General features: G+C 36.8%; 1 protein-coding gene across 1 annotated transcript in view; it reads right to left on the reverse strand.

Moving 5' to 3' along the window:
• LOC148106914 (uncharacterized) overlaps window positions 1-25,734 on the reverse strand; it is a 244,756-nt gene that overhangs the window by 65,571 nt on the left and 153,451 nt on the right. Inside the window, exon 7 of the mRNA XM_087860072.1 lies at window positions 4,399-4,518. Coding sequence (XP_087716198.1) covers window positions 4,399-4,518 — 120 coding nt within the window. The remainder of the gene's footprint in view (window positions 1-4,398; window positions 4,519-25,734) is intronic.

The following is a 25,734-nucleotide window of genomic DNA, read 5'->3' on the forward strand; positions in this document are numbered from 1 at the left end:
GTAGAAGGCCAAAGCCACTTTTTTTTTAAGCTAAATCATAGATTTTCAGAATGTACTATAATAACACATTTTGGGAACACAAAACACTCTTTTTAGATTATCTATCTTTATAATGAAAATACCTTACAGTCATGCAATATTTCAACATATAAATATGTATTTTGTAATTCTGTTCTAACTTTTCTTACACTTGGAAATTATTCCACTATTGATTTACTTTACAAGAGAAAGCCCATGAAGTAGCCTACTGGGTTTTTTAATGTTAAAAAAATGCTAAACTTTCCATTAACTAAGATAAATAGCTACTTCTTAGATTTATCCTTTTGTAGAGCATAAAGGTGGTTTTTCTTGCCATCTAATCATTCTGGGCAGCTTTCTTCTACTGCAAGTCATTTTCCTCAACAAGGCATATTGCTTTATACCAACATCTACTAACTAGAATGCTATATTATATTCTAAGGGTACAATTAAATTTTGTCTCCAATTTTTATTTTGTATTGCTGATGCTGATAACCAGGAGTTGGCATAGATGTCACAATTTCCTGAAACATGATAGATCTCAAAATCAACTATGGTATCATTTACTACTCATAGCATTGCAATGTTGTAAAGACATTTTAGATGGCTGCCAAAAACAGAAGAAACTAACTGAAAGCCAGAGCATATAATACAAATCTCAGATTGTACAAGACTTCAATGGCTATGATAATGAAAACATTTGGGTCTTCATAATCCTTGATAGAATCAATGATCATAATTATCCACACACCAAGTGCATGAAAAGCACATGGAACAGGCATCTTAGATAAAATAAAGTGTATGACAAGTTTTTGGTAGAGATGATGCCAACGTGCCAGTATACTTCCCTGGACATGAAATAATGGTCCCAAAATGAGAAACTTATTACTTATTCTAATTCTGATTGGTATTGGTCCACATTTGTGATTAGGCTCTTTAGCCATTTGAATGAAAGCATCTCATAAACTTTTCACCCATCCCAAAGAGGTTATAACTTTGTGGCCAGTGTTTAATACAACATAGCAAGAATAATTCAAGCAGCTGACTTAGAGGAAGCAAACTGGTGTGGCACATTCTTTGCTGACACAAAAAACATATCCGTATAGTATTTACTGTTTGACCTCCAATGTTGTTTTCTTCTTTCACATTATTCACATTACTTGTGTCCATGGAGTGACAGGAACTGTTAAAGATAAGGAGTAGAACCAAAGAGAAGTATGCAAAGGGAAAAACATGCCTAGTCTCAGAGACAGATTTACCATGGAGCCAATGAAGCTTAAGTTTTAGGGCCTTTCACTTGTATAAGCCCCTTCCAAGGCCCTGAAAATTATATTATGTTTGTAATATTTTCAAATTTTTCAAATTTATATTTGTTGTGATTTTTCTCATTCCAAATTTCAATTTGCATATATATGTATATATAAAATATACAAATATATAGAAATATAAATATATATATATGTTTTTTTAAATGGTGGCTCTCAAACTGTATAAGGTTTGGGCTCTTCAAAACCTGGCCTCCCCTGTTAAGTGTGCTCATCAGTAGTCAGTTTGGTGAGTTTGATTTGATATCTTTCAAACTCCTAATACTCTACCCCTACCCCCAATACATTTGAATATATAGCCACAGAACAAACATTTTGATGAAAATCAATAATACTCAATCCATTTCCATTAGGAATTTATTAATCCCTAGGCAGAATATATGAACTAGTTAATGATTTCTTTGAGAGGGCACTACAGGAGGAAATAAAATTGTAGGCCTATGAAACAATACTAGATTCACAGAATTATGTGACCTCAGCTGTCATTCACTTAAGTCCTGCATTTTACATATAAGAAACAGGTTTAGAGAGGAAATATGACTTGTTTAAGTTTACATCTAGGTTATTAGTGGTAAAGCAGAGATTTCAAGAAAGCTATTTAATCCTTATGCTAATTTATGCTATTGTTTGAATTTATTTGCTTCATCATTTATGAAGTTTATTTCCTAACATGCTTGGATTTGTATATTTTGCAAATCAAGGTTAAAATTCTACCCATCTCTATAACCGAGAGCCAAATTATTATTCAATATTTTAAATCATTATTCGTGTACTTCACCACCAACATAAAAGGTCATAGTTTTTGCATGCAGTTTACAGTTTAATTACATCATTGATACAATTGCACAATAAAGATAACAGTTTCTATTTTAAGGGTTTATCCATTTTTTAGGTCATTAACTGACTATTTCAACGCAAATAATTCTGTACTTAAAATCTCTATCTTGGGGCACTGGGGCAGCAGAGTTCGTTGAGCGTCAGACTCTTGGTTTCAGCTCAGGTCGTGATCCCAGGGTCGTGAGCTCAAGCCCCTGGTCTGGCTCCGTACTCAGCACGAAATCTGCTTGAGATTCTCTCTCCCTCTCCCTCTGCCCCTCCCCCTCATGCTCTCTCTCTCTCAAATAAATAAATCTTTAAAAAATCTCTCTCCCTTCTTTTTAGTTAAATTATTATGCTGTTTTCCATGCAACTGTAATAATAATTTTGTTGTTTAAAAGATATTAATAAAGTAAGACTTAGCAATAAATTAAAATGATCCTGCAAATATAAGCATGACATTTGAAAGATTACTTCAAATTATAGTTTTAAAAATTTCATGTTAAATCATTTTTTCTGTTGGAGCAAGCCTAAAGTTTATTTTTCCTTTTGTTTAAAAAGGAGATATGTCATAACTACCCTACTTTGTAAAAGTACTGGAAACTCACATAAATACTAAGACAGATGCAATCATTTGTGATTGGGCTAAAAATTATGCACATAAAATATGCTAGCTGACTTCACTGGAAATTAATCTTTAGGCTTCTTCTTTCTTTTTTTTCAGGCTTCTTATTTCTGAACTTAAAAATTCCTTATCTTAATACATTATAAAAATCTTCACAATAAATTTGTTAACATATACATATAAGTAATATAAAATGCAGATAAGTTAACATTAAGACCCAGTGGCTAAATGGATAAAGGTTATGGACAGTCAATTCAGTTAAAAGGAAATAAAAATGACTAATAAATACAATGAAAAACACATAACCTCATTAATTGTAAGAGAAATAGTTGTGACCAGGATTACAGTTAATGACTATTTGCCACCTACATAATTCTACTTATTTAAACAGTAAAAGCATAATGAAATGGTTATGCATGCATGCTGCTGATAAAAGTGTAAACTGATACAATCCTTTAGAAAAGGAATTTTTTCAATACATATTAAGAAACTAAAAATATTCATAACCGTTTGACCAGTAATGCCTAAGCAACTATGACTGATAAAAGGCTTTACGTGTGATGATTCACAGTTACGTATATCAAAGCAGTATATATAATAGTATCACAACAAAAACCAAAATAATTTGAATTCTAACAATGAAGAAGATAACAAGTAAATTATATTCATATGATCAAGTTATATTATATATATACACACACAAGTTATATATATGCATGCACTCACATACACACATGTGTATGTGTGCATGTGTGTGTATGTCATGATTGTATAAGTACAATACAAATAGAACAAACACTGGGGGAAAATACACAAACATTGTTAATGGTTAAAGCAATTTAAACGCTTTTCTATATTTTCCACATTTTAGATAATGAGCAGTTATTGCTTTCTAATTCAAAAAAATTATTTTAATAAAAATGATAAAGAAATGTAGAAAATAGGATGGATATATATAGTGTATAAGAAAAAATATACAAGCAATTAAACACATACTTAAACAAAAATGAGGTTTGATTTTACAATTCTAGTAGGATAAAGAAAAGAGATAAAATCCAATACTGGTGAAAATACAGGTTTTAATTTGGTAGAATTCTTCTGGTAGATAATTTGATAATACAAATAATCTTAGAACAATTGTACATTCTGTCACCATAATCAGAATCATAGGAATGTAACTGATGAAAAATCCCCTGTAACATTTTTTAAAGAAAACTTCACTAAAAACAAAAGAATCATAAGAATGTATTCAAAAAATTATTTGAATACTTGAAATACGTTATACTTACAAAGATAATTATATCAGCTTTACTTTTAATACTTGAAAACTGATGGCAACCTACATAATCCAACAATAATTGAATGATTAAATAAGTTACTGTATATAAATTCAATAGTATATGAGGCAGTCACTTAAAATTAATGTAATGACTCTATGGAAAAGAAAGATGTGATTACATCATCATATAAACTGTATACACTGAGAAACATTGGAAGGAAACCAAAACCCCATAAATAATTGCTGTGTTAAATTAGAGAGATTTTATTGACTTTTATAAATCTTTTAAAATGCTTAATATTAATGATAAATCTCTTTTTTAAAAAATTGCTTACCACTTGCACCCTAGATAGCTTCTCTTCAGGGGTAAGAAATTCTGTAATCTGTGTTTCTGGTCCTATAAGATCAGGTGGCAGGGCAAGTATGTAATGACATATTTTAGTCACATTTTTGCACTAGAAAAGAAGAAAACAAAGAAACAAGATGCATAAAACTCCTATCAATATCTCTAACTCAATCCTAATATGTAATTGCCATAATTTTCATTTCTAAAAAAATGAACATACATATGTATACACATGTTTGTATTTATATTCACGGAAAGATATTACATGACTCACCAACAGGATGAAAAAATATATTTGTTTGATTCCAGAGTCAACTGTGTAGTATCAAAGTATAAAACTGGGTTAAATTTTTAGGTCCTGTAAACTGTGGTGTAGGCAACATGAAGATGAATAAGAAATAGTAAAAAATAGGTTTTAAATATTCATTTATTTTTGAAAATAAATCATGGAATATTTCATGGAAATTTTTGAAAAGGCAGAAGAACCTAAGAAGAAATAAACTATTACTCAGAATCCTTCCCACAGAGAAATAGGGTAAATATTACATTTACTTATGATCTCCATAAATATCCATTTACTGTGGATTTATTTTAAAATGCACTTTTGGAAGGAGTTAAGATGGCGGAGGAGTAGGGGGTCCCCTTTTTCAGATGGTCCCTTGAGTCGAGCTGGATAGGTACCAGACCATCCTGAAAACCCATGGAATCAGCCTGAGACGCAGGAAGATACATCTGGATCTCTACAAATGAACATCTCCAGCACTGAGTTTTGAGGTACGAAGCGGGGAGCCATGAATCCGCGCACAGATATTGGAAGATAAACGGAAGGGGGCTGTATTCGGGCGCCGGGAAGCGGTAGCCACCTGCACTGGGGAGCGGGCTGGACTCACGGACCCGCACCCGCAAGACAGCAGACTGAGACCATGAGCCTGGAAATGCATGCGCGACCAAACTGAAAACCCGAGCTCTGGAGTGCCTGCGAACCACACTGAAACGGAGCTCCGGAGCATGCACGGGGGCGGCTGGTGGCTGGCGGCTGGCGGTGTTAGAAACACAAAGGACAGAGACGTGCCAGCTCTGGAAGTGAGGGCTGGGACACCAGCTGTGGGGTGCACAACCCGGGATGCTGCAGGGTTTTTAGCAGCACCAACAGAAACAGAGTTAAAGAGGCCAGAAGAGCCCAGTGGAGAGCGGACCGCGATCTCTCTGTTCTGAGACAGAGGCTGGGATTTGGCCACTGCTGCTCTGACTCTCAGAAGAGCCACAGAAAACCGCCAGGGAAAGCCACCAGAGAACAAAAGCCTGGAAATACCAGCTCACATTGCGCCAAGCCCCATCCCCCCTCACAGGGGACAGGGAGACTCTACCCAAACAGGGCTGCCTGAGTATCAGAGCGGCAGGCCCCTCCCCCAGAAGGCAGGCTGAAAAATCACGAAGCCCACATCCCTAAGGTCCCTATAAAAAAAGTGAACACTGCCTGGGTCCTGGTCAATAATTTAGGCTCTGGGCAATCCCCCAACCTCTCCTCATCAGAAGGATGAGGAGGAGAAATCCCCCCCAGCAAAGAAAAGATAATGAGCCTGTGGCCTCTGCCACAGAACTGATGGATATGGATATAAACAAATTGTCAGAAATGGAGTTCAGTGGGGTGCCTGGGTGGCTCAGGCATTAAGTGTCTGCCTTCGGCTCAGGGTGTGATCGTGGCGTTATGGGATCGAGCCCCACATCAGGATCCTCCGCTGGGAGCCTGCTTCTTCCTCTCCCACTCCCCCTGCTTGTGTTCCCTCTCTCGCTGGCTGTCTCTCTCTGTCAAATAAATAAATAAATCTTTAAAAAAAAGAAATGGAGTTCAGAGTAACAATGTTCAAGATGATGTGTAGGCTTGAAAAAAATATTAACAAAAATATTAATGAGAATATAGACTCTCTAAGGGCAGAAATGAGCGAATTTGGCAGAAATTAAAAATGCTATGAATCAAATGCGTGAAAACTAGATGCTCTGACAGCCAGGGTAAATGAGGCAGAAGAACGAATTAGTGAATTGGAGGATGGGATGGTAGAAAAGAAAGTTAAAACAGAAACTTGGCTCAAAAAAATCCAATCTCAAGAATGTAGGTTACAGGAGATAACTGACTAAATGTAATGTTCCAAAGTCAGAATCATCGGCATCCCCGAGGGGGTGGAGAAAAACAGAGGTCTAGAAGAGATATTTGAACAAATTGTAGCTGAAAACTTCCTAGTACAGCAGAGGAAACAAACATTCATGTCCAAGAGGCAGAGAGGACCCCTCCCAATTTCAGTCATGACAAACCTACGCCACATCACGTCTGAGTGCAATTCGCAAATATTAGATGCAAGGATACAGTATTGAAAGCAGCCAGTGAAAAGAAATTTCTCACGGAAAAAGGCAAAAATATCAGAATTACGTCAGACCTGTCTACACAGACCTGGAATGAGAGAAAGGGTTGGCAGGGCATTTTTAAAGCTCTATCCTAGAAAAACATGCAGCCAAGGATCCTTTATCCAGCAAGGCTGTCATTCAGAATTGATGGAGAGATAAGGACCTTCCAGAATCAGCAGTCACTGACCAATTTCGTAACCACGAAACCAGCCCTACAGGAGATATGAAGGGGGGTTCTATAAAAGTAAAAATGCCCCAAGAGTGATACAAAACAGAAAGTTACAATCTATAGAAACAAAGACTTTACACGCAACATGACATCATTAAAATCATATATCTCAATAATCACTCTCGATGTGAATGGCCTAAATGCTCCCATAAAATGCCACAGGGTTGCAGATTGGATAAAAAGACATGACCCATCCATTTGCTGTCTACAAGAGACTCATTTTGAACCTAAAGATACATCCAGACTGAAAGTGAAGGGATGGAAAACAATTTTTCATGCCAATGGACCACAAAAGAAAGCTGGGGTAGCAATTCTCATATCAGACAGATTAGATTTTAAATTAAAGACTGTAGTTAGAGATACAAAAGGACACTATATTATTCTTAAAGGATGTATCCAACAAGTGGATATGACAATTATAAATATCTACACCCCCAACAGGGGAGCAGCAAGATACACAAGCCAACTCTTAACCAGAATAAAGAGACATATAGACAAAAATACGTTAATAGTAGGGGACCTCAACACTCCACAACCAGCAATAGACAGATCTCCTAAGCAGAAAATCAAAAAGGAAACAAGAGCTTTGAAGGACATACTAGACCAGATGGACCTCATAGATACATATAGAACACTACACCCCAGAACAACAGAATACTCATTCTTTTCGAATGCCCATGGAACGTTCTCCAGAATAGGACATATACTCGTCACAAAACAGGTCTCAACCGATACCAAAAGACTGAAATTATTCCCTGTACTTTCTCAGACCACAATGCTTTGAACCTGGAGTACAGTAGAGCATATCAACAGAATTAGAAGCTGGTTCTTTGAAAGAATAAATAAGATCAATAAGCCACTGGCAAAACTTATTCAAAAGGATAAAGGACCCAAATTAATAAAATTATGAATGAAAAGGGACAGGTCATAACCAACACCAATGAAATAGGAAGGAGCATTAGAAACTTTTATCAACAGCTTTATGCCAATAAGTTAAACAACCTGGAAGAAAAGGATGCCTTCCTGGAAACCTATAAACTACCAAGATTGAAACAAGAAGAAATTGATTTTTTAAACAGACTGATTAATTATGAAGAGATTGAAGCAGTGATCAAAAAACTCCGAAAAACAATAGTCCAGTGCCTGATGGATTCCTTGGGGAATTCTACCAAACATTCAAAGAAGAAATAATACCTATTCTCCTGAAGCTGTTTCCTTCAGAAACAGAAGGAAAACTACCAAACTCATTCTATGAGGCCAGTATTATCTTGACCCCAAACCAGGCAAAGACCCCATCAAAAAGGAGAATTACAGACCGATATCTCTGATGAATATGGATGCCAAAATTCTCAACAAAATCCTAGCTAATAGGATCCAACAGTACATTAAAAGGATCATCCATCATAAACAAGTGGGATTCATCCCTGGGTTGCAAGGGTGGTTCAACATTCACATATCAATCAGTATCATAGATCATATCAACAAGAAAAGAGTCAAAAACCATATGATCCTCTCACTGATGCAGAAAAAGCATTTGACAAAATACAGCATCCTTTCCAGATTAAAACCCTTCAGAGTGTAGGGATAGAGGGTACATTCCTCAATCTCATAAAAACCATCTATGAAAAGCCTACGGCGAATATCATTCTCAATGGGGAAATGCTGAAAGCCTTTCCCTTAAGATCAGGAGCACGACAAGGATGCCCACTCTCGCCACTATTATTCAACATAGTACTAGAAGTCCTTGCAACAGCGATCAGACAACAAAAAGGGATAAAATGTATCCAAATCAGCAAAGAAGAAGTCAAGCTGTCTCTTTTCACAGATGACATGATACTCTATATGGAAACCAAAAAAATCCACCCCCAAACTACTAGAAATTATAGAGCAATTCAGTAATGCGGCGGGATACAAAATCAATGCTCAGAAATCAGTTGCATTTCTATACACGAATAATGAGACTGAAGAAAGAGAAATTAGGGAATCCATTCCATTTATAATAGCACCAAAAATCATACATTACCTTGGAATTAACTTAACCAGAGAAGTAAAGGACCTATATTCTAGAAACTACAAATCACTGTTGAAAGACATTGAAGAAGACACAAAAAGATGGAAAAATATTCCATGCTCATGGATCAGGAGAATTAATATAGTTAAAATGTCTATGCTACCCAGAGCAATCTACACTTTCAATGCCATCCCGATCAAAATACCAATGACATTTTTCAAGGAACTGGAACAAACAGCCCTCAAATTTGTGTGGAACTAGAAAAGGCCCCGAATTGCCAAGGAATTGTTGAAATGGAAAAACAAAGTTGGGGGCATCACATTGCCGGATTTCAAGCTGCCCTACAAAGCTGTGATCACCAAGACGGCATGGTACTGGCACAAAAAAAGACACATAGACCAAAGGAACAGAATACAGAACCCAGAAAAGACCCTCGAGTCTTTGGGCAACTAATCTTTGACAAAGCAGGAAAAAACATCCAGTGGAAAAAAGATAGTCTCTTCAGTAAATGGTGCTGAGAAAATTGGACAGCTACATGCAAAAGAATGAAACTTGACCACTCTCTCACACCATACACAAAGATTAATTCCAAATGGATGAAAGACCTCGATGTGAGACAGGAATCCATCAAAATCCTAGAGGAGAACATAGGCAGCAACCTCTTTGACATCGGCCACAGCAACTTTTTTCATGACACCTCTCCAAAGGCAAGAGAAACAAAAGAAAAAAATGAACTAGTGGGACTTCATCAAGATAAAAAGCTTCTGCACAGCCAAGGAAACCATCAAAAAAACTAAGAGACAGCCCACAGAATGGGAGAAGATATTTGCAAATGACACTACAGATAAAAGCCTGGTATCCAAGATCTACAAAGAATTCCTCTAACTCAATACACGGGAAACAAATAATCAAATAAAAAAATGGGCAGAAGTTATGAACACTTTTCTAATGAAGACACACAAATGGCTAACAGACACATGAAAAAATGTTCTAAATCATTAGCCACCAGTGAAATTCAAATCAAAATCACATCGAGATACCACCTTACGCCAGTGAGCGTGGCAAAAATTGACAAGGCAGGAAACAAGAAATGTTGGACAGGATGTGGAGAAAGGGGATCCCTCCTACATTGTTGGTGGGAATGCAAGTTGGTACAGCCACTTTTGAAAACAGTGTGGAGGTCCCTTAAAAATTTAAAAATTGAGTTACCTTATGATCCAGCCATTGCACTACTGTGTATTTACCCCAAAGATACAGACATAGTGAAGAGAAGGGGTATATGCACCTCAGTGTCATAGGAGCATTGTCCACAATAGCCAAATTGTGGAAGGAGCCGCGATGCCCTTCAACAGATGACTGGATTAAGAAGATGTGGTCCATATATACAGTGGCATATTATTCAGCCATCAAAAAGAACAATTTCTCAACATTTGCTGCAACATGGACGGCACTGGAGGAGATAATGCTAAGTGAAATAAGTCAAGCAGAGAAAGACAATTATCATATGGTTTCACTCATTTATGGAACAAAAGAAGTAGGAAGATCAGTACGAGATTTAAGGGAAGAAGGGGGGGTAAACAGAAGGGGGAATGAACCATGATAGACTATGGACTCTCGGAAACAAACTGAGGGCTTCAGAGGGGAGGGAGGTGGGGGAATGGGATAGATTGGTGATGGGTATTAAGGAGGGCACGTATTGCATGGTTCACTGCGTGTTATATGCAAGTAATGAATCATGGAACTTTATATCAAAAAACTTGGGATGTACTATATGGTGACTAACATAATATAATAACAAAATATTATTAAAAAAATAAAATGCACTTTTGGCAGAGATTTTCATATGTCATATATTTAGGGACCATATTGTCATTTCCTTTAAATATGGCAAAGAACTAAAGGAAATTTGAACTGCATGAATTTTAATATTTTAAACAACTTATTTATTTTTATTTATTTATTTATTATTTATTTATTTATTTTATTTATTTCAGAGAGAGAGAGAATGGGGCGAGGTGCAGAGGGAGAGACAATCTCAAGTAGATTCCACACTGAGTTTGGAGTTCTATGCGGAGTTCAATCTCCTGACCCTGAGATCACAACCTGAACTGAAACCAAGAGTTGGACATTTATCCAACTGAGCCACCCAGGCATCCCTTTAATATTTGATATAATACATAGAACACATTTCTGAAATGTCAGTAAGATTTTAAAAAAAGAAATGAAAATTTTATATAAAAAGTTATAAATAATGGTCCAATAAACCACCACTTACTTATCAGTAAATCTCATGGGTAGGAATTGTAGCTTATATATAACTCTGAATCCCCATCACTTAGCACAATTCCAAGTATCTAGTAAAGCTACATAAATACTTATTGTTGGTGAGTATGAGGACATAAAAGCAATCTTCTAACTTTTTCAAGGAATAAGTAAGATGATTAAGTCTAATATTGGCTTCAGGTAATGGAGTCATGGGAAAGCACAATGATTTAAATGATTATAGAGCAAAATAGCTTACAATCTTAGTGACTTGAAAAAACCTATAGGTAAAAAAAAATATACATCTGTGCTAATACCAAATGTATATTTTATCCCTAGTAAGTATTTCAACTCATAATGTAAATTTAAATTGCAAAGTTATAAATATTGCATAGGTTATATATGCATGAATAGGTTGATTTTTTAAAAGCAGAATCAGACATTATTTATGTTGGCTATTATCTTAAATAACATCTAGTCCAATCCCTTCATTTTAAGATGAGGAAACCAAGGCTGTTGCAACATAAGATGAGGTCCAAGGAGTAAGTACCATGTCATTATGCTCTTTGTATCTCTTTTGCCTAAACTGAGTACATGGACCATCGTAGATGTTCATTAGCTGTTTACTGAATGAATTAAATTCATTTCCAACTGGATATCATGCTTTGACTAGTCAGTTTCTTAATTGTTACATCAATGTGTCATGCTCATTCCTGTTTTCATATTGTTCCTTTTGACTGAAATGTCTCTACTTTAACCTCTGTAAGCCAAATTGTTTCCAGCTTTCAGAACACAACTGAGTTACAATTTTATTTGTGAAATCTTATAGTTGATCTTAGCTTTCTCCGTACTCTATGACTATCTTTCCACTCAATTTATATTGCAGAACAATCTACCATATAATCCTTAAGTTTGCATGTTAGTTATAGTGGAATTAAAATTAAAAAATGGGGGTGCCTGGGTGGCTCAGTTTGTTAAACATCTGACTCTTCATTTTGGCTCAGGTTATGATCTCTGGGTTATGAGATCAAACCCTGCATTGGGCTCTGTGCTGGGTATGGAGCCTGCTTGGGATTCTCTCTCCCTCACCCTCTGCCCCTCCCCCCTACTCACATCTGTGTGCTCTCTCTCTCTTAAAAAAAGTTAAAAATAAAACTATCCTATGACCCAGAAATTGCACTATGAGGTATTTACCAAAAGGACACAAAAATACTGATTGGAAAGGGCACATGACCCTAATGTTTATAGCAGCATTATCAACAGTGACTCCATTATCAACAGCCAAATTATGGAAAGAGCCCAAATCTCCATCTACTGATGAATGGATAATGAAATCTTGCCATTTGCAATGACATGGGCGGAATTAAAGTGTATTATGCTAAGCAAAATAAGTCAGAGAAAGATTTATGATTTCACTCATACGTGGAATTTAAGAAATAAAACAAATGAACATATGGGGAAAAAAGAGCAAGGGAAGTGAACCATAAGAGAATCTTAACTTCAGAGAACAGAGAGTTGATGGAGGGAGGTAGGTGGGGGACGGGCTAAATGGGTGATGGGTATTAAGGAGAGTACTTGGATGAGCACTGGGTGTTATATGTAAGTGATGAATCACTAAATTCTACACCTGAAACCAATTTTAACATATGTGTTAATGAACCAGAATTTAAATAAAAATTGACTTAAAAAGGAACATAAATAAATAGATTGACAGGTAAGTAAATAAATGAAAATATATCTGATGTTCATTGACTACAAGGTTTAATATTGTTAAGTGGCAAAATTCCCCATGTTGACCTATAGATTCAAAACACTATGCCTCAAAATCCTAGCTGGCTTTTGTACAGCAACTGACAAGCCTATCTAAAAATTCATGGAAAAGCAAGGGACCAAAAGGAGTTTTAAAATAATCTTGAAAAAAATAAAATTGGAGGGCTTTTGATTTCAAAAGTTACTATAGCGTGTAATTGCATAAGAATAGCCACCTAAAGGGGCGTGTAGGTGGCTCAGTTGGTTAAGCATCTGTCTTCAGCTCAGGTCATTATCCCAGAGCCCCACATTGGGTTCCCTGCTCAGTGAAGAACCTGCTTCTCCCTCTCCTCTGCCCCTCCCCCTTGCTTGTGCTCTCTCTCTCTTTCTCTCTCAAATAAATAAATAAATAAAATCTTAAAAAAAAGAATAACCACTTAGATCAATGGAATAGAACTGAATGTTCAGAAATAAGCCTCTCGTTTACGGTTGATTTTTAAATAAATAAATTTTGAAAGGGAAAGAATAGTCTTTTCAGGAAATAGTGTTGGGACAGCTGGGTATTCACTCAAAAATAAATGTGGACAATTATCTCCCACCTTTATCTCCCATTTTTATAAAAATTAACTCAACAAAAAATTATACAGCTAAATGTAAGAGCTATAGCAATACAATTTCCAGGAGAAAACATAGAAGTAAATATTTGTGACTTGGCTAACCCAAAGTTTTAGTTACGACATCTGAAGGACAAGTGACAAAAGAAACTACAGATAAATTGGACTACATTGAAATAAAACACTTTTGGGTGAGAGTGATGTCACCTAGATGGCAGAGTAGACCACAGCCTCCATTCCCCAACAAAGATTAACAATTGGAGAGCTATCCACAAATGGAAATAGTTCTGGGAGAATTGAGGAGTCTACTTAAGCTTCAGCAACACAGCGGGATAAAATATCCGAGAATAAATCCACAAACTGGGTAGAAAGAATAGCTTAATTTAGTCTTTATCATCCTATCCTCTAGGTCAGCACTGCTCAGTTCCAAGAGGGATTCCCTTGGCCAAAAGAGTTCCCCTTGCCAACAAAGGGAAAGCAGGCAGTGACAGGCTTCCTCAGCCTACTGGGGCACTACATGAAGGATCCGTTTCAGTTTCATTCCACCCATAGAACAACAAAGCTGAGACATCTGGAGATGGCTAAGAACAAGGAAGAAGGATAGGGGCTACCAATATCAGCTACACACAGGAGTAACTGGTTCGTACTGGCTTGCTTTGCAGAGGACCCCAGAACACTTCACTACTGAGGACCTCAATAGCTCTTGCAGATGCTATACACCCTCCAAATTGCACTACCATGGACCTCATCACAGGCACCAACAGAATGCTCATCAGCTTTTACCACTGAAGAAACTGATGGCAAGCACAACTGTCATGCATCCCTTGTAGATTTCATTGCTGAAGTTCTTGCTCCACAGAGTTTCATGTTTTCAGATGACAGCCAGCTCAGTCCCTACTCCTGCTGAAGCCCAGATCCATACCAGCAGCCAGCCCTGGCCTCTGTAACTGTGATCACACAAGACACAAGCCTAGACCTTATGTTTGGCCTCCATCATTGTGAGTACACTTGTGGCTTGCTTCTGGCAGCTGTGCACCTACAGCATCCTGACTCCAGCCACTGGCCTTTACTGCCATGTGCATACTTGTGGCAAGTCCTTATAGCTGCACAAGTGCACATGGACAGCTAAGATCCCCAGGGCTCCTGGTTGACCCAGATACAGCCCTGACTCCTGTCACTATCATGCACCACTTGACTTTGCACTATGCCTGCAGCTGTACACCTGTACATTGCCAACCTAACTCCTATCACCAACCTCCACTACCATGCACACACCTGGGGTGAGCCCCTACAGCCGAAGAAGTGCATTCAGATAGCCAAGGCCTGCACAGCTGTCTGTGGACCTGGATATAGTCCTGACTCCTGTCACTGGCCTGTATCACTGAGCTCACCTGTAGGCATTACCGAGCTGTGCATCTTCTCACCATTGGCCTGACTCTATCACCAGCTTCCACTGCCATGCCTGCACCGATAGCAAGCTCCTATGTCTATGAGTGCAAACTGACAGCCAGGGTCCATACAATGGCTGTGGGTCTGGATACGATTCTATTTTCAGTCACTGGTCTGCACTACTGTGCTAACCTTCAGCTATACAACTGCACTCTTCTGACCTGAGGGCTGCCATTAGTCTCCACTGCCATGTGTATGCCTGTGACAAGACTGTGGCTACAGGAGTATAAGATAACAGCCAGTGTATCTGCTAGTGTGCCTACAGTTGGCTCAAGCTCCTGCTGCTGACCCTTGTTCTCACCACAATGTGTGTATTTGCAGAGAGCCTCTGTCACTACACGGGCACTGCAGCCAAGTATATGCATACCACCAGCATGTTACCACAGCTGCCTTCTCTGGTCCCTAACCTCTGAACCTGGAGTCACCATTGAGGACCCTAACAACCACTGCAATCACTGCAGACCCCCCCAAAACTCTCATTAAGTATCACCTATTTGTGAATGTGTGGACATGAGAGGCCCTAGCCAACAGCCATAATGCCCTCTTGGACCCAGAGCCACTATATTCCCTCACACTTGGTGGCATGCATCACAAGATGCAGGGTTACAGCATGCTTTAACATGTCCCCACCTTCAGGTGAAGGTCTTCCTTTACTGCAGTCAGTCCATAAAGTCTGGAAGAGGTAACTCTATGCAAAGCCACAGGGGTCACAAAGAATCAAGAAAATATGATACCACTAAAGGAACACAGTAAACTTCCAGTAACTGACCTCAAAGAAATGGAAATATACAAATTGCCTGACCAAGAATTCAAAATAATTGTTCTAAAGAAGCTATACAGCTGGGGCGCCTGGGTGGCACAGCGGTTAAGCATCTGCCTTCGGCTCAGGGCGTGATCCCGGCGTTATGGGATCGAGCCCCACATCAGGCTCCTCCACTGGGAGCCTGCTTCTTCCTCTCCCACTCCCCCTGCTTGTGTTCCCTCTCTCACTGGCTGTCTCTATCTCTGTCAAATAAATAAATAAAATCTTAAAAAAAAAAAAGAAGCTATACAGCTACATGAAAAAGCAGTAAGTAATTTGACAAAATCAGGAAATTATACAAGAACAAAATGAGAAGTTCCACACAGACACACAGACACACAGACACAGACACACACACACACACACACAAAACAGACAAAAATTTTAGAGCTAAAGAATACAATGACTAAACTGAAGAAATCAATGGAGAGCTTCAACAACAGATTAGACAAAACAAAAGAATCAGTGAAGTTGGTGGCAGATCATTTGAAATTATCCGGTCAGAAGAGAAGAAAAAAAGGAATGAAAAGGAATAAAGAAAGCCTATAGGACTTATGGTACATCATTAAAAGAAACAATCTACACATTATCAGAGTCCCAGAATAGAAGAAGAAAGAGGCAGAAAGCTTACTTGAAGAAATAATGACTGAGAACTACCCAAATCTGGGAAGAGATTTGGATATTCAAGTTCATGGTCCCCAGACAAATTTTAACTCAAAGGGATCTTCTCCAAGACACATGACAGTACAATTGTAAAACACAAACACAAAGAGAAAATCTTAAAAGCAGCAAGAAAAAAAGAAAAGCTTGTCACTTATAAGAGAACTCCCATAAGGTATCAGAAGATTTCTCAGATGGGGCGCCTGGGTGGCACAGCGGTTAAGCGTCTGCCTTCGGCTCAGGGCGTGATCCCGGCGTTATGGGATCAAGCCCCACATCAGGCTCCTATGCTATGGGCCTGCTTCTTCCTCTCCCACTCCCCCTGCTTGTGTTCCCTCTCTCGCTGGCTGTCTCTATCTCTGTCAAATAAATAAATAAATAAATAAATCTTTAAAAAAAAAAAAGAAGATTTCTCAGAATAACCTTATAGGTCAAGAGAAAGTGTGATGATATATTCAAAGTGCTGAAAGAAAAGTGCCAGCCTAGAGTACTTTATCTGGCAAAGTTGTCCTTCATAAATGAAGAAGAGATAAAGATTTTCTCAGACAAAAACAAAAACAAAACAGAACAAAACAAAACAAAACAAAACAACAGGAGTTCATCACTACTAGGCATGCTTAGATTTGACTTACAAGAATTGCTGAAAGTTGTTTTTCAAACTCAAATGAAAGGATGCTAATTAGTCACATGAATACAAAAATATAAAACACACTGGTCAAGGTATATAGTAAAATTCAGAATACAATACCATAATATGGCAGCGTGTTAATCACTTAACTCTAGTGTAAAGGTGAAAGGATAGAAGTATTAAAAATAGCTATAGCTAAAACTAATAGCTATAGCAACAATTATTTGTGAATGGATATACAGATACACAATATAAAAAGGAGGAAATTGTGACATCAAAAATATAAAATAGGGAGAGAAAAAGAGTAAAGTTTTTGTTCAAAATTGAAGTTGTTTTCAACTTAAAATGAAGGGTTATATCTGGAAGATGTATTAAACCTCATGGTCGGGGCGCCTGGGTGGCATAGCGGTTAAGCGTCTGCCTTCAGCTCAGGGCGTGATCCCGGTGTTCCAGGATCGAGCCCCACATCAGGCTCCTCTGCTATGAGCCTGCTTCTTCCTCTCCCACTCCCCCTGCCTGTGTTCCCTCTCTTGCTGGCTGTCTCTGTCTCTGTCAAATAAATAAATAAAATCTTAAAAAAAAAAAAAACCTCATGGTAACCACAGTGCAAAAACCTATAGTAGGTACACAAAAGGTAAAGGGAAGGGAAGGGAATCAAAGTATACAAATATGGAAAATCAACAAATCACAAAGAAAGACAGCAAGAGAGAAATGAACAAAGGAACTACAAAATAGCTAGAAAACAGTAATAAAATGACATTAGTAATTCCAAACCTATCAATAATTACTTCAAATGTAAATGGATCAAACTATCCAATCAAAAGACACAGAGTGGCTACATGCAATAAAAAACAAGACTCAACCAAATGCTGCCTACAAGAGACTTAATTCAGCCTTAAATATATATATAGGCTCAAAGTGAAAGGGTGGGAAAAGATATTCCATGCAAATGGAAACCAAAAAAAAAAAAAAAAAGCAAAGGAACCTATACTTACATCAGACAAAATAGACTTTAAGTTAAAATCAGTCACAGGAGACAAATAAGCTAACTTTATTGTAATAAAAAAGTCAATGTATCATCAGACTTAGTGAAGAGAAGGGCCATATGCACCCCAATGTTCATAGCAACATTGCCCACAATAGCTAAACTGTGGAAGGAGCCAAGATGCCCTTCAACAGACGAATGGATAAAGAAGATGTGGTCCATATAAACAATGGAGTATTACTCAGCCATCAGGAAGAATGATTACACAACATTTGAAGCAACATGGGTGGGACTGGAGGAGATTATGCTAAGTGAAAAAAGTCAAGCAGAGAAAGACAATTATCATATGGTTTCACTCATTTGTGGAACATAAGGAATAGCAGGGAGATCGGTAGGAGAAGGAAGGGAAGAATGAAGGGGGGGTAAACAGAAGGGGGAATGAACCATGAAAAACTATGGACTCTGGGAAACAAACTGAGGGCTTCAGAGGGGAGGGGTGTGGGGGGTGGGCTAGCCCAGTAATGGGTATTAAGGAGGGCATGTATTGCATGGAGCACTGGGTGTTATACGCAAACAATAAATCATGGAATACTACATCAAAAACTAATGATGCACTGTAAGGTGACTAACATAACATAATAAAAAATTTTTAAAAAAAGAGATAGAAATACAATAATAGTATGGAGATGTGATACCCCACTTTCAACAATGGATAGATGATCCAGATAGAAAATCAATTAAGGAAACATTGGACTTGAGCTATACTTCAGATCAAATGGACCTAACAGACATATACAGAACATTCTATCTGACAACAGCATGATACACATTGAAAACAAGCACCTACAGAACATTCTCCAGGATTCATCATATGTTTTGTCACAAATCAAATGTCAACAAATTTTAAAAAATTGAAATCATAATAAATCTTATCACATTTCATATCACAATGATATGAAAGTAGAAATCAATAACAGAAAGAAACTGGAAAATTCAAAAACATGTGGAAATTAAACAACACATTCCTGGACAACAAATTGATCAAAGAAGAAATAAAAAAGGAAAATCAGAGTAACTTGAAAAAATTAAAATGGAAAAACAATACACCAAAACTTATGGAATGCAGCAAAAGCAGTTCTAAGAAGAAATTTTATGGTGACAAATGCCTACCTTAAGAAAAAAAGAAAAATCTCAAATTATAACCTAACTATATATCACAAGGAATTAGGAAAATAATAATAATAATTAATAATAATAATAAAACTAAGTTGATGTTAGCAGGATAAAGGAGATAACAAAGATCAGAGGAGAGATTGGCAAAAGATAGAAGTGACCAACAAAAAACTAAAAGCTGATCTTTTGAAAAGTAAACAAAATTGAGAGAACTTTAGTTAGACTTTATATAGGCAAAAAGAGAGGACACAAATAAAATTATAAGTGAAAGACATTACAAATGATACTACAGAAACACAAAGGATTATGAGAGACTACTATGAACAATTACATGGCAATAATTGGATAAACCAGAAGAAATGGATAAATTTCTAGAAACATTCAACATGCCAAGGCTGAATCATGAAGAAATAGAAAATCCAAAAAGACCAATAATGAGGAAGGAGATTGAATCAGTAATTTAAAAACTTCCCCAGAGAAAAACCCAAGGACCAGATGGCTTTACAGATGTATTCTACCAACCATTTAAAGAAGTACTAACACCAATCCTTCTCAAACTCTTCCAAAGTGTTGGAGAGAAGAGAACACTCCCAAAGTTATTTTACAAGGCCAGCATTACCCTCTTACCAAGATCAGATAAGGATACTACAAAAAAAGAAAACTTCAGGCCAATATCTGTGATGCGTATAGATACAAATGGGTATTAAGGAGGGCACATGTTGCAAGGAGCACTGGGTGTGATACTCAAACAATGAATCATGGAACACTATATCACAAACTAATGAAGTACTGTATGGTGACTAACATAACATGATTAAAAAATAAATAAAGGACAAAAATAGATACAAAAATTCTCAACAAAATACTAGCAAACCAAATTCAATAGCACATTGAAATGGGTCATACACCTTGATCGAGTGGAATTTATTTCTGGGATGCAATGATGATTCAAAATACAGAAATGGTTTCACTCATAAGTGGAACATAAGCAATAGCACAGAGGACCATAGGGGAAGGGAGGGAAATCCAGAGGGGGAGAAATCAGAGAGGGAGATGAACCATGAGAGACTATGGACCTCGGGAAACAATCTGAGGGCTTCAGAGGGGAAGGGAGATGGGGGGAGGGGGTAACAGGGTGATGGGTGTTGAGGAGGGGACATGCTGTGATGAGCACTGGGTGTTATATGTAACTAATGAATCACTGAACACTACGTGAAAAACTAATGATGTACTATACAGTGGCTAAATGAACATAATAACAATAAATACATAAATAAAACTAAAAAAACCTCAGAAATCATTAAATGTGATATACCACATTACAAAATGAAAGATAAAAAAATCATAAAATCTCAATAGATGCAGAAAAAATATTTGACAAAATTCAACATCCTCATGATAAAAATTCTGAACAAACGGTGATAGAAGGAACATACTTCAAACATAATAAAGGTCATAAATGACAAGTCCACAGCTAACATGTTACTGAGCAGTGAAAGGTTGACAGCTTTTCCTCTAATATCAGGAAGAGAAGCAGTGTGAACTTGGACAAGTTAATTAATCTCTGTGCCTCAGAACCTTCATCTATAAAATGAAAATAATTATAAGCATCTATCTCATAGAATATTTGTGAGATTAAATAAGTAAATGTAAGGATAGTGATTAGAATATTGTGTGGATGGGGCGCCTGGGTAGTGCAGTCGTTAAAAGTCTGCCTTTGGCTCAGGGCGTGATCCCGACGTTCTGGGATCGAGTCCCACATCGGGCTCCTCCGCTGGGAGCCTGCTTCTTCCTCTCCCACTCCCCTGCTGTGTTCCCTCTCTCGCTGGCTGCCTCTCTGTCACATAAATAAATAAAATCTTTAAGAAAAAAAAAGAATATTGTGTGGCATGTGGTACTCTAGAAATATAAGCTGTTATTATCTTTAACAAGGCACCACAAATGCAGCTTTTGAAAACTGATATGTACATTTGCTATTGCTCTGCTTTTCATTAGAATCTGACCTTTACTTAGAATTACTTATTCTCAAATAAAAGATAAAGATTTATTATCACTTTTTGCTTCTGCCTTCTTGTTCCAAGTCACAAAAACTGTCAGAGAAGTTATTAATCAACTACATTTTTTCATCTGGTTTATGGTGCAGATATGGCTACCAACCCTTCCAATCAAAAGATAGTTTATTTGCTCCCAAGAGTAAGATTTTGGGAAAATAAATAAATGTTATGGATTTAAAATGATCAAAGCATAACATTTAGTTTGGCTATACAGTATGAAAGAGAATAGATAATGTGATAAATTTGAAAAATACAAGACACCACCTTCAAAAGCTGGTCATAAAACACTCATTTTTTTAGCTTTTAGAAATCATGATGCATGCATAGAACGTCTTTCAGAATTAATAGTTTATTTACTCTACAAGTAATACAAGTAGTTGTTTTTGATGATTAAAGAATGAGCTCTTTCCTCATCTCCTATGCCCTTTGATATACCCCAGAACAAAGCACCTGGGAAATTACAGAGACAAACAGGGAAAAGGACTTTCCAATTATGGTAGAAATATCACTTCATAGTTTCTTCTACTATATTTTCTTTCAAACTAGGTACTATTATACACTAGAATAGATAGAATCTCAGGATTGGCTTCAGACTGTACCTGCCTCCTCCCTCTTCCTCTGCTTCATTCTACCCAAATTATAAGCATACAAACTATTTTTGTCTAAATGGTGCTAATATGTCAGTGAGAAATAATGTGTTAATGCATTACTGTGCATTGTACAATGAGTTACCATGTATAGTTTCAACAAGGGCTTTCTAAAAATCTAATATTTGAGTCCAAGTATGATAGTGTGATATTGGCATAATAACTGACTAACAGGTAATAAAACAAAATAGACTGGTCAGACACAGAAATTCACTTACACAGTCATTCAATTTTTGACTAGGGAACCAAAATAATCCAATCAAAAAAGGAAACTCTTTCCACAAATACTACTAAAACAACATAAAATCCATAAAGAAAACACAATGATCTGTAACTCCTATATTAAACCATACATAAAAAATATTTTGAGATGGATCGTAAATCTAAATATAAAAACTAAAATTATAAAGCATTTAGATGAAAACATAAAAGAGTATCTTCACAACTTGGGGCAGGCAAAGTTTTATTAGACACAACACACAAAGCAATAGCATAAAAGAAAAAAAAACAGATTAAACAGCATCAAAATTAAAAACTGCTACTCACCAAAAGACTCCATTAAGAAAATGAATAAGCAATCTCCACTGGGAGAAAATACTGTAAATGTAAATACCTGACAAAGGACTGGCATCCAGGCTATGTTAAAAACTCTAATAATTCAATAATAAAAATACAAACAACTCATGTTTAAAAAAACAACTTTTGAATAGACACTATACACACAAAAAATGATATATGAAAGGACAAAAAAGCACATGTAAAAGTACATATCATATGTAAAACTGATTAACAATCAGTTAATACAAAAATGCAAATTAAAGCTACAATGAGATACCACTACACACTCGCCAGAATGACTAAAATTGAGAAGCCTAACAATACCAAATTTTGGCAATGATGTGGAGCAACTGGAAATTTTATACGTTTATTATTGGAGTATAAAATATAGCTGCTTTTGGAAAAGTTCTGGAAGATTCTTATAATATTAAACATGCATCTTCACCAGCAGTCTTATTTCTAGGTATTTCCAAAAAGAAATGAAAACATGTCCACAAAGACTGTAAAAATATTCACAAAGCAGATAGGATTTTTAGGGCAGTGAAAATACTCTATGATGCTATAATGATGGATACACATTACACATTTGTCCAAACTCGGAATGTATAACACCAAGGGTGAACCATAATGTAAACTATGGACTTCGGGTGATTATGAGGTATCAAAGAATGTTCATCAATTGTAACAAATGTACCATGCTGGTGGGAGATGTTGATAATGTGGGAGGCTATGCATATGTGGGGTAAGGGAGCATATGGGAAATCTCTGTACCTGCCTTCCAATTTTTCTGTGAATGTAAAACTACTCTTAAAAGAATTGTCTTTAAAAAATCCTTCCTTAGGGGCACCTAGGTGGCTCAGTTAGTTAAGCATTTGTGTTAGGCTCAGGTCATGAACTCAGGGTCTTGGGATCGAGCCCCACATCTGGCTCCTTCCTTGGCAGGGAGTCTGCTTCTCCTTCTCCCTCTGCCCCTAACCTCCCTGCTCATGCTTTCTCTCTCTCTCAAATAAATAAAATCTTAAAAAAAATCCTTCCATAAAATATGTTCAGAACAACTTTACTCATAGTTGCCTTAAACTGGAGACAACAGGAATGTCCATCAACATAAGAAAGGATAAACTATGGTATATCCATACAATGGAATTCTACATATCAATATAAGTGAAAAAATCAACTGAAACCAAAAATTGACATAAAGAGCATTGACTGCTAAATGAAAAAAAACTTACAAAAAACCATATAACGTGTAATTTCATTTATATGAATTTCCTAAATTGTCAAACTAATCTGAGGTGGAGAAATTCAGAACTGTGGTTGCCTCTTGGTGAAAGTGTGGGGACATGGGGGAGAGGCATCAGAGATGACTCAGAATGAGCATGAGGGAATTTCCTGAATGAGGGTAATGATCTATATCTTCACAAGTGTTAAACAGGTGTGTGTATTTGCCAAAACTCATAGAATAACACACTTAAAATTTTTGCATTTTATTTTCTGTAAATTTTTTTTAAAGATTTTATTTATTTATTCAACAGAGATAGAGACAGCCAGAGAGAGAGGGAACACAAGCAGGGGGAGTGGGAGAGGAAGAAGCAGGCCCACAGCGGAGGAGCCTGATGTGGGGCTTGATCCCATAACGCCAGGATCACGCCCTGAGCCGAAGGCAGACGCTTAACCGCTGTGCCACCCAGGCGCCCCATATTTTCTGTAAATTTTATCTATAAAATTGAACTTAAAACCAGTACTGAAGCTTCGTTAATGACAGCCATGCTTAAGTATTTGGGGTGATGTGTACTGACTACTGCAAATTACTTCGAAGCACATCATAAAAAATAAGATTGATTGGTGGGTAGACAGAGGGATGGACAGACAATGGATATTTCATAAAGCAAATACAGTAAAATGTTATTCATAGAATCTAAGTGGTATGGATATGGGTTTTACTATATAGTTCTTTCAACTTTTCTATATGTGTGAAAATTTACATAATTGTATGTTGAGGGATAAAAAGTTAAGTCTTTACAGTGGCCCACTACCTATATAATGCCCCCCTTGTCCATTTGCTCTTAGACCTCAGTTTTGATTATTCTACTTCCCACTCTCCTATCCACATTTCACTCCAACCATGTTGGCCTCCTTGTTATGTTTTTTTTTTTTTTAGGTGTTCTTGTTATTCTTAGAATACATGAAGCATGTGCTTTTCTCATAATCTTTGCCTTTTATGTCCTCCACCTAGAACACACTTCTAGATTGTCACATGGTTAAAGGCCTCTCACTTTCTTCAGGTCTTTGCTCTCATTCTCAGTGAGGTCTTCCCTAACATTCAACTCTGATTGCCAGTACCTGATCCTATTTCCTCACTTTATTTTTCTCTGTAACATTTATCACCATTTGACATACCATATATTTCACTTACTTGTTAGTTTAAACTTGATGACAACAGGGATATATGCCTATTTTGTTCCCAGTATATTGAACAGTGAAGGTCACATAAAGTATGTTCAGGAAATATTTGTTGAATAAATGAATTAGAATTGTAAAAGAGCTGAATAAGTGGTAATAGTGAAACTTAATAGGGTCAACTATATAACTTTTATTTTTTTCTCCAAGTTCTTATTTAAATTCCAGTTAGTTAACATACAGTGTAATATTAGTTTCAGGTGTAGAATTTAATGATTCATCACTTCCATGCAACACCAACTGCTCATTAAAAGTGCCCTCTTTAGGACCCTTCACCTATTTAATCCATTCCCTATCCACCTCCCTTCCAGTAATCCTCAGTTTTTTCTCTATAGTTAAGAGTCTGTTTCCTGGTTTGCTTTTCTCTTTTTCCCCCGCCATGGTCATCTGTTTTGTTTCTTAAATTCCAAATATGAGTGAAATCAAGTAGTATTTGTCTTTCTCTGACTGACTTATTTCGCTTAGTATAATACTCTCTCACTCCATCCACATCACTGCAAATGGCAAGATTTCATTCTTTTTTATGGCTAATATTCCATTGTATATGTATACAACAATTTCTTTATCCATTCATTAGTTGATGGACATTTGGGCTCTTTCCATTATTTGGCTATTGTTGATAATGTTGCTATAAACATTAGGGTGCA

Source organism: Ursus americanus, chromosome X (genome assembly GCF_024610735.1).
Source record: "Ursus americanus isolate L20-20 chromosome X, mUrsAme1.1.p, whole genome shotgun sequence".
NCBI lineage: Eukaryota > Metazoa > Chordata > Mammalia > Carnivora > Ursidae > Ursus > Ursus americanus.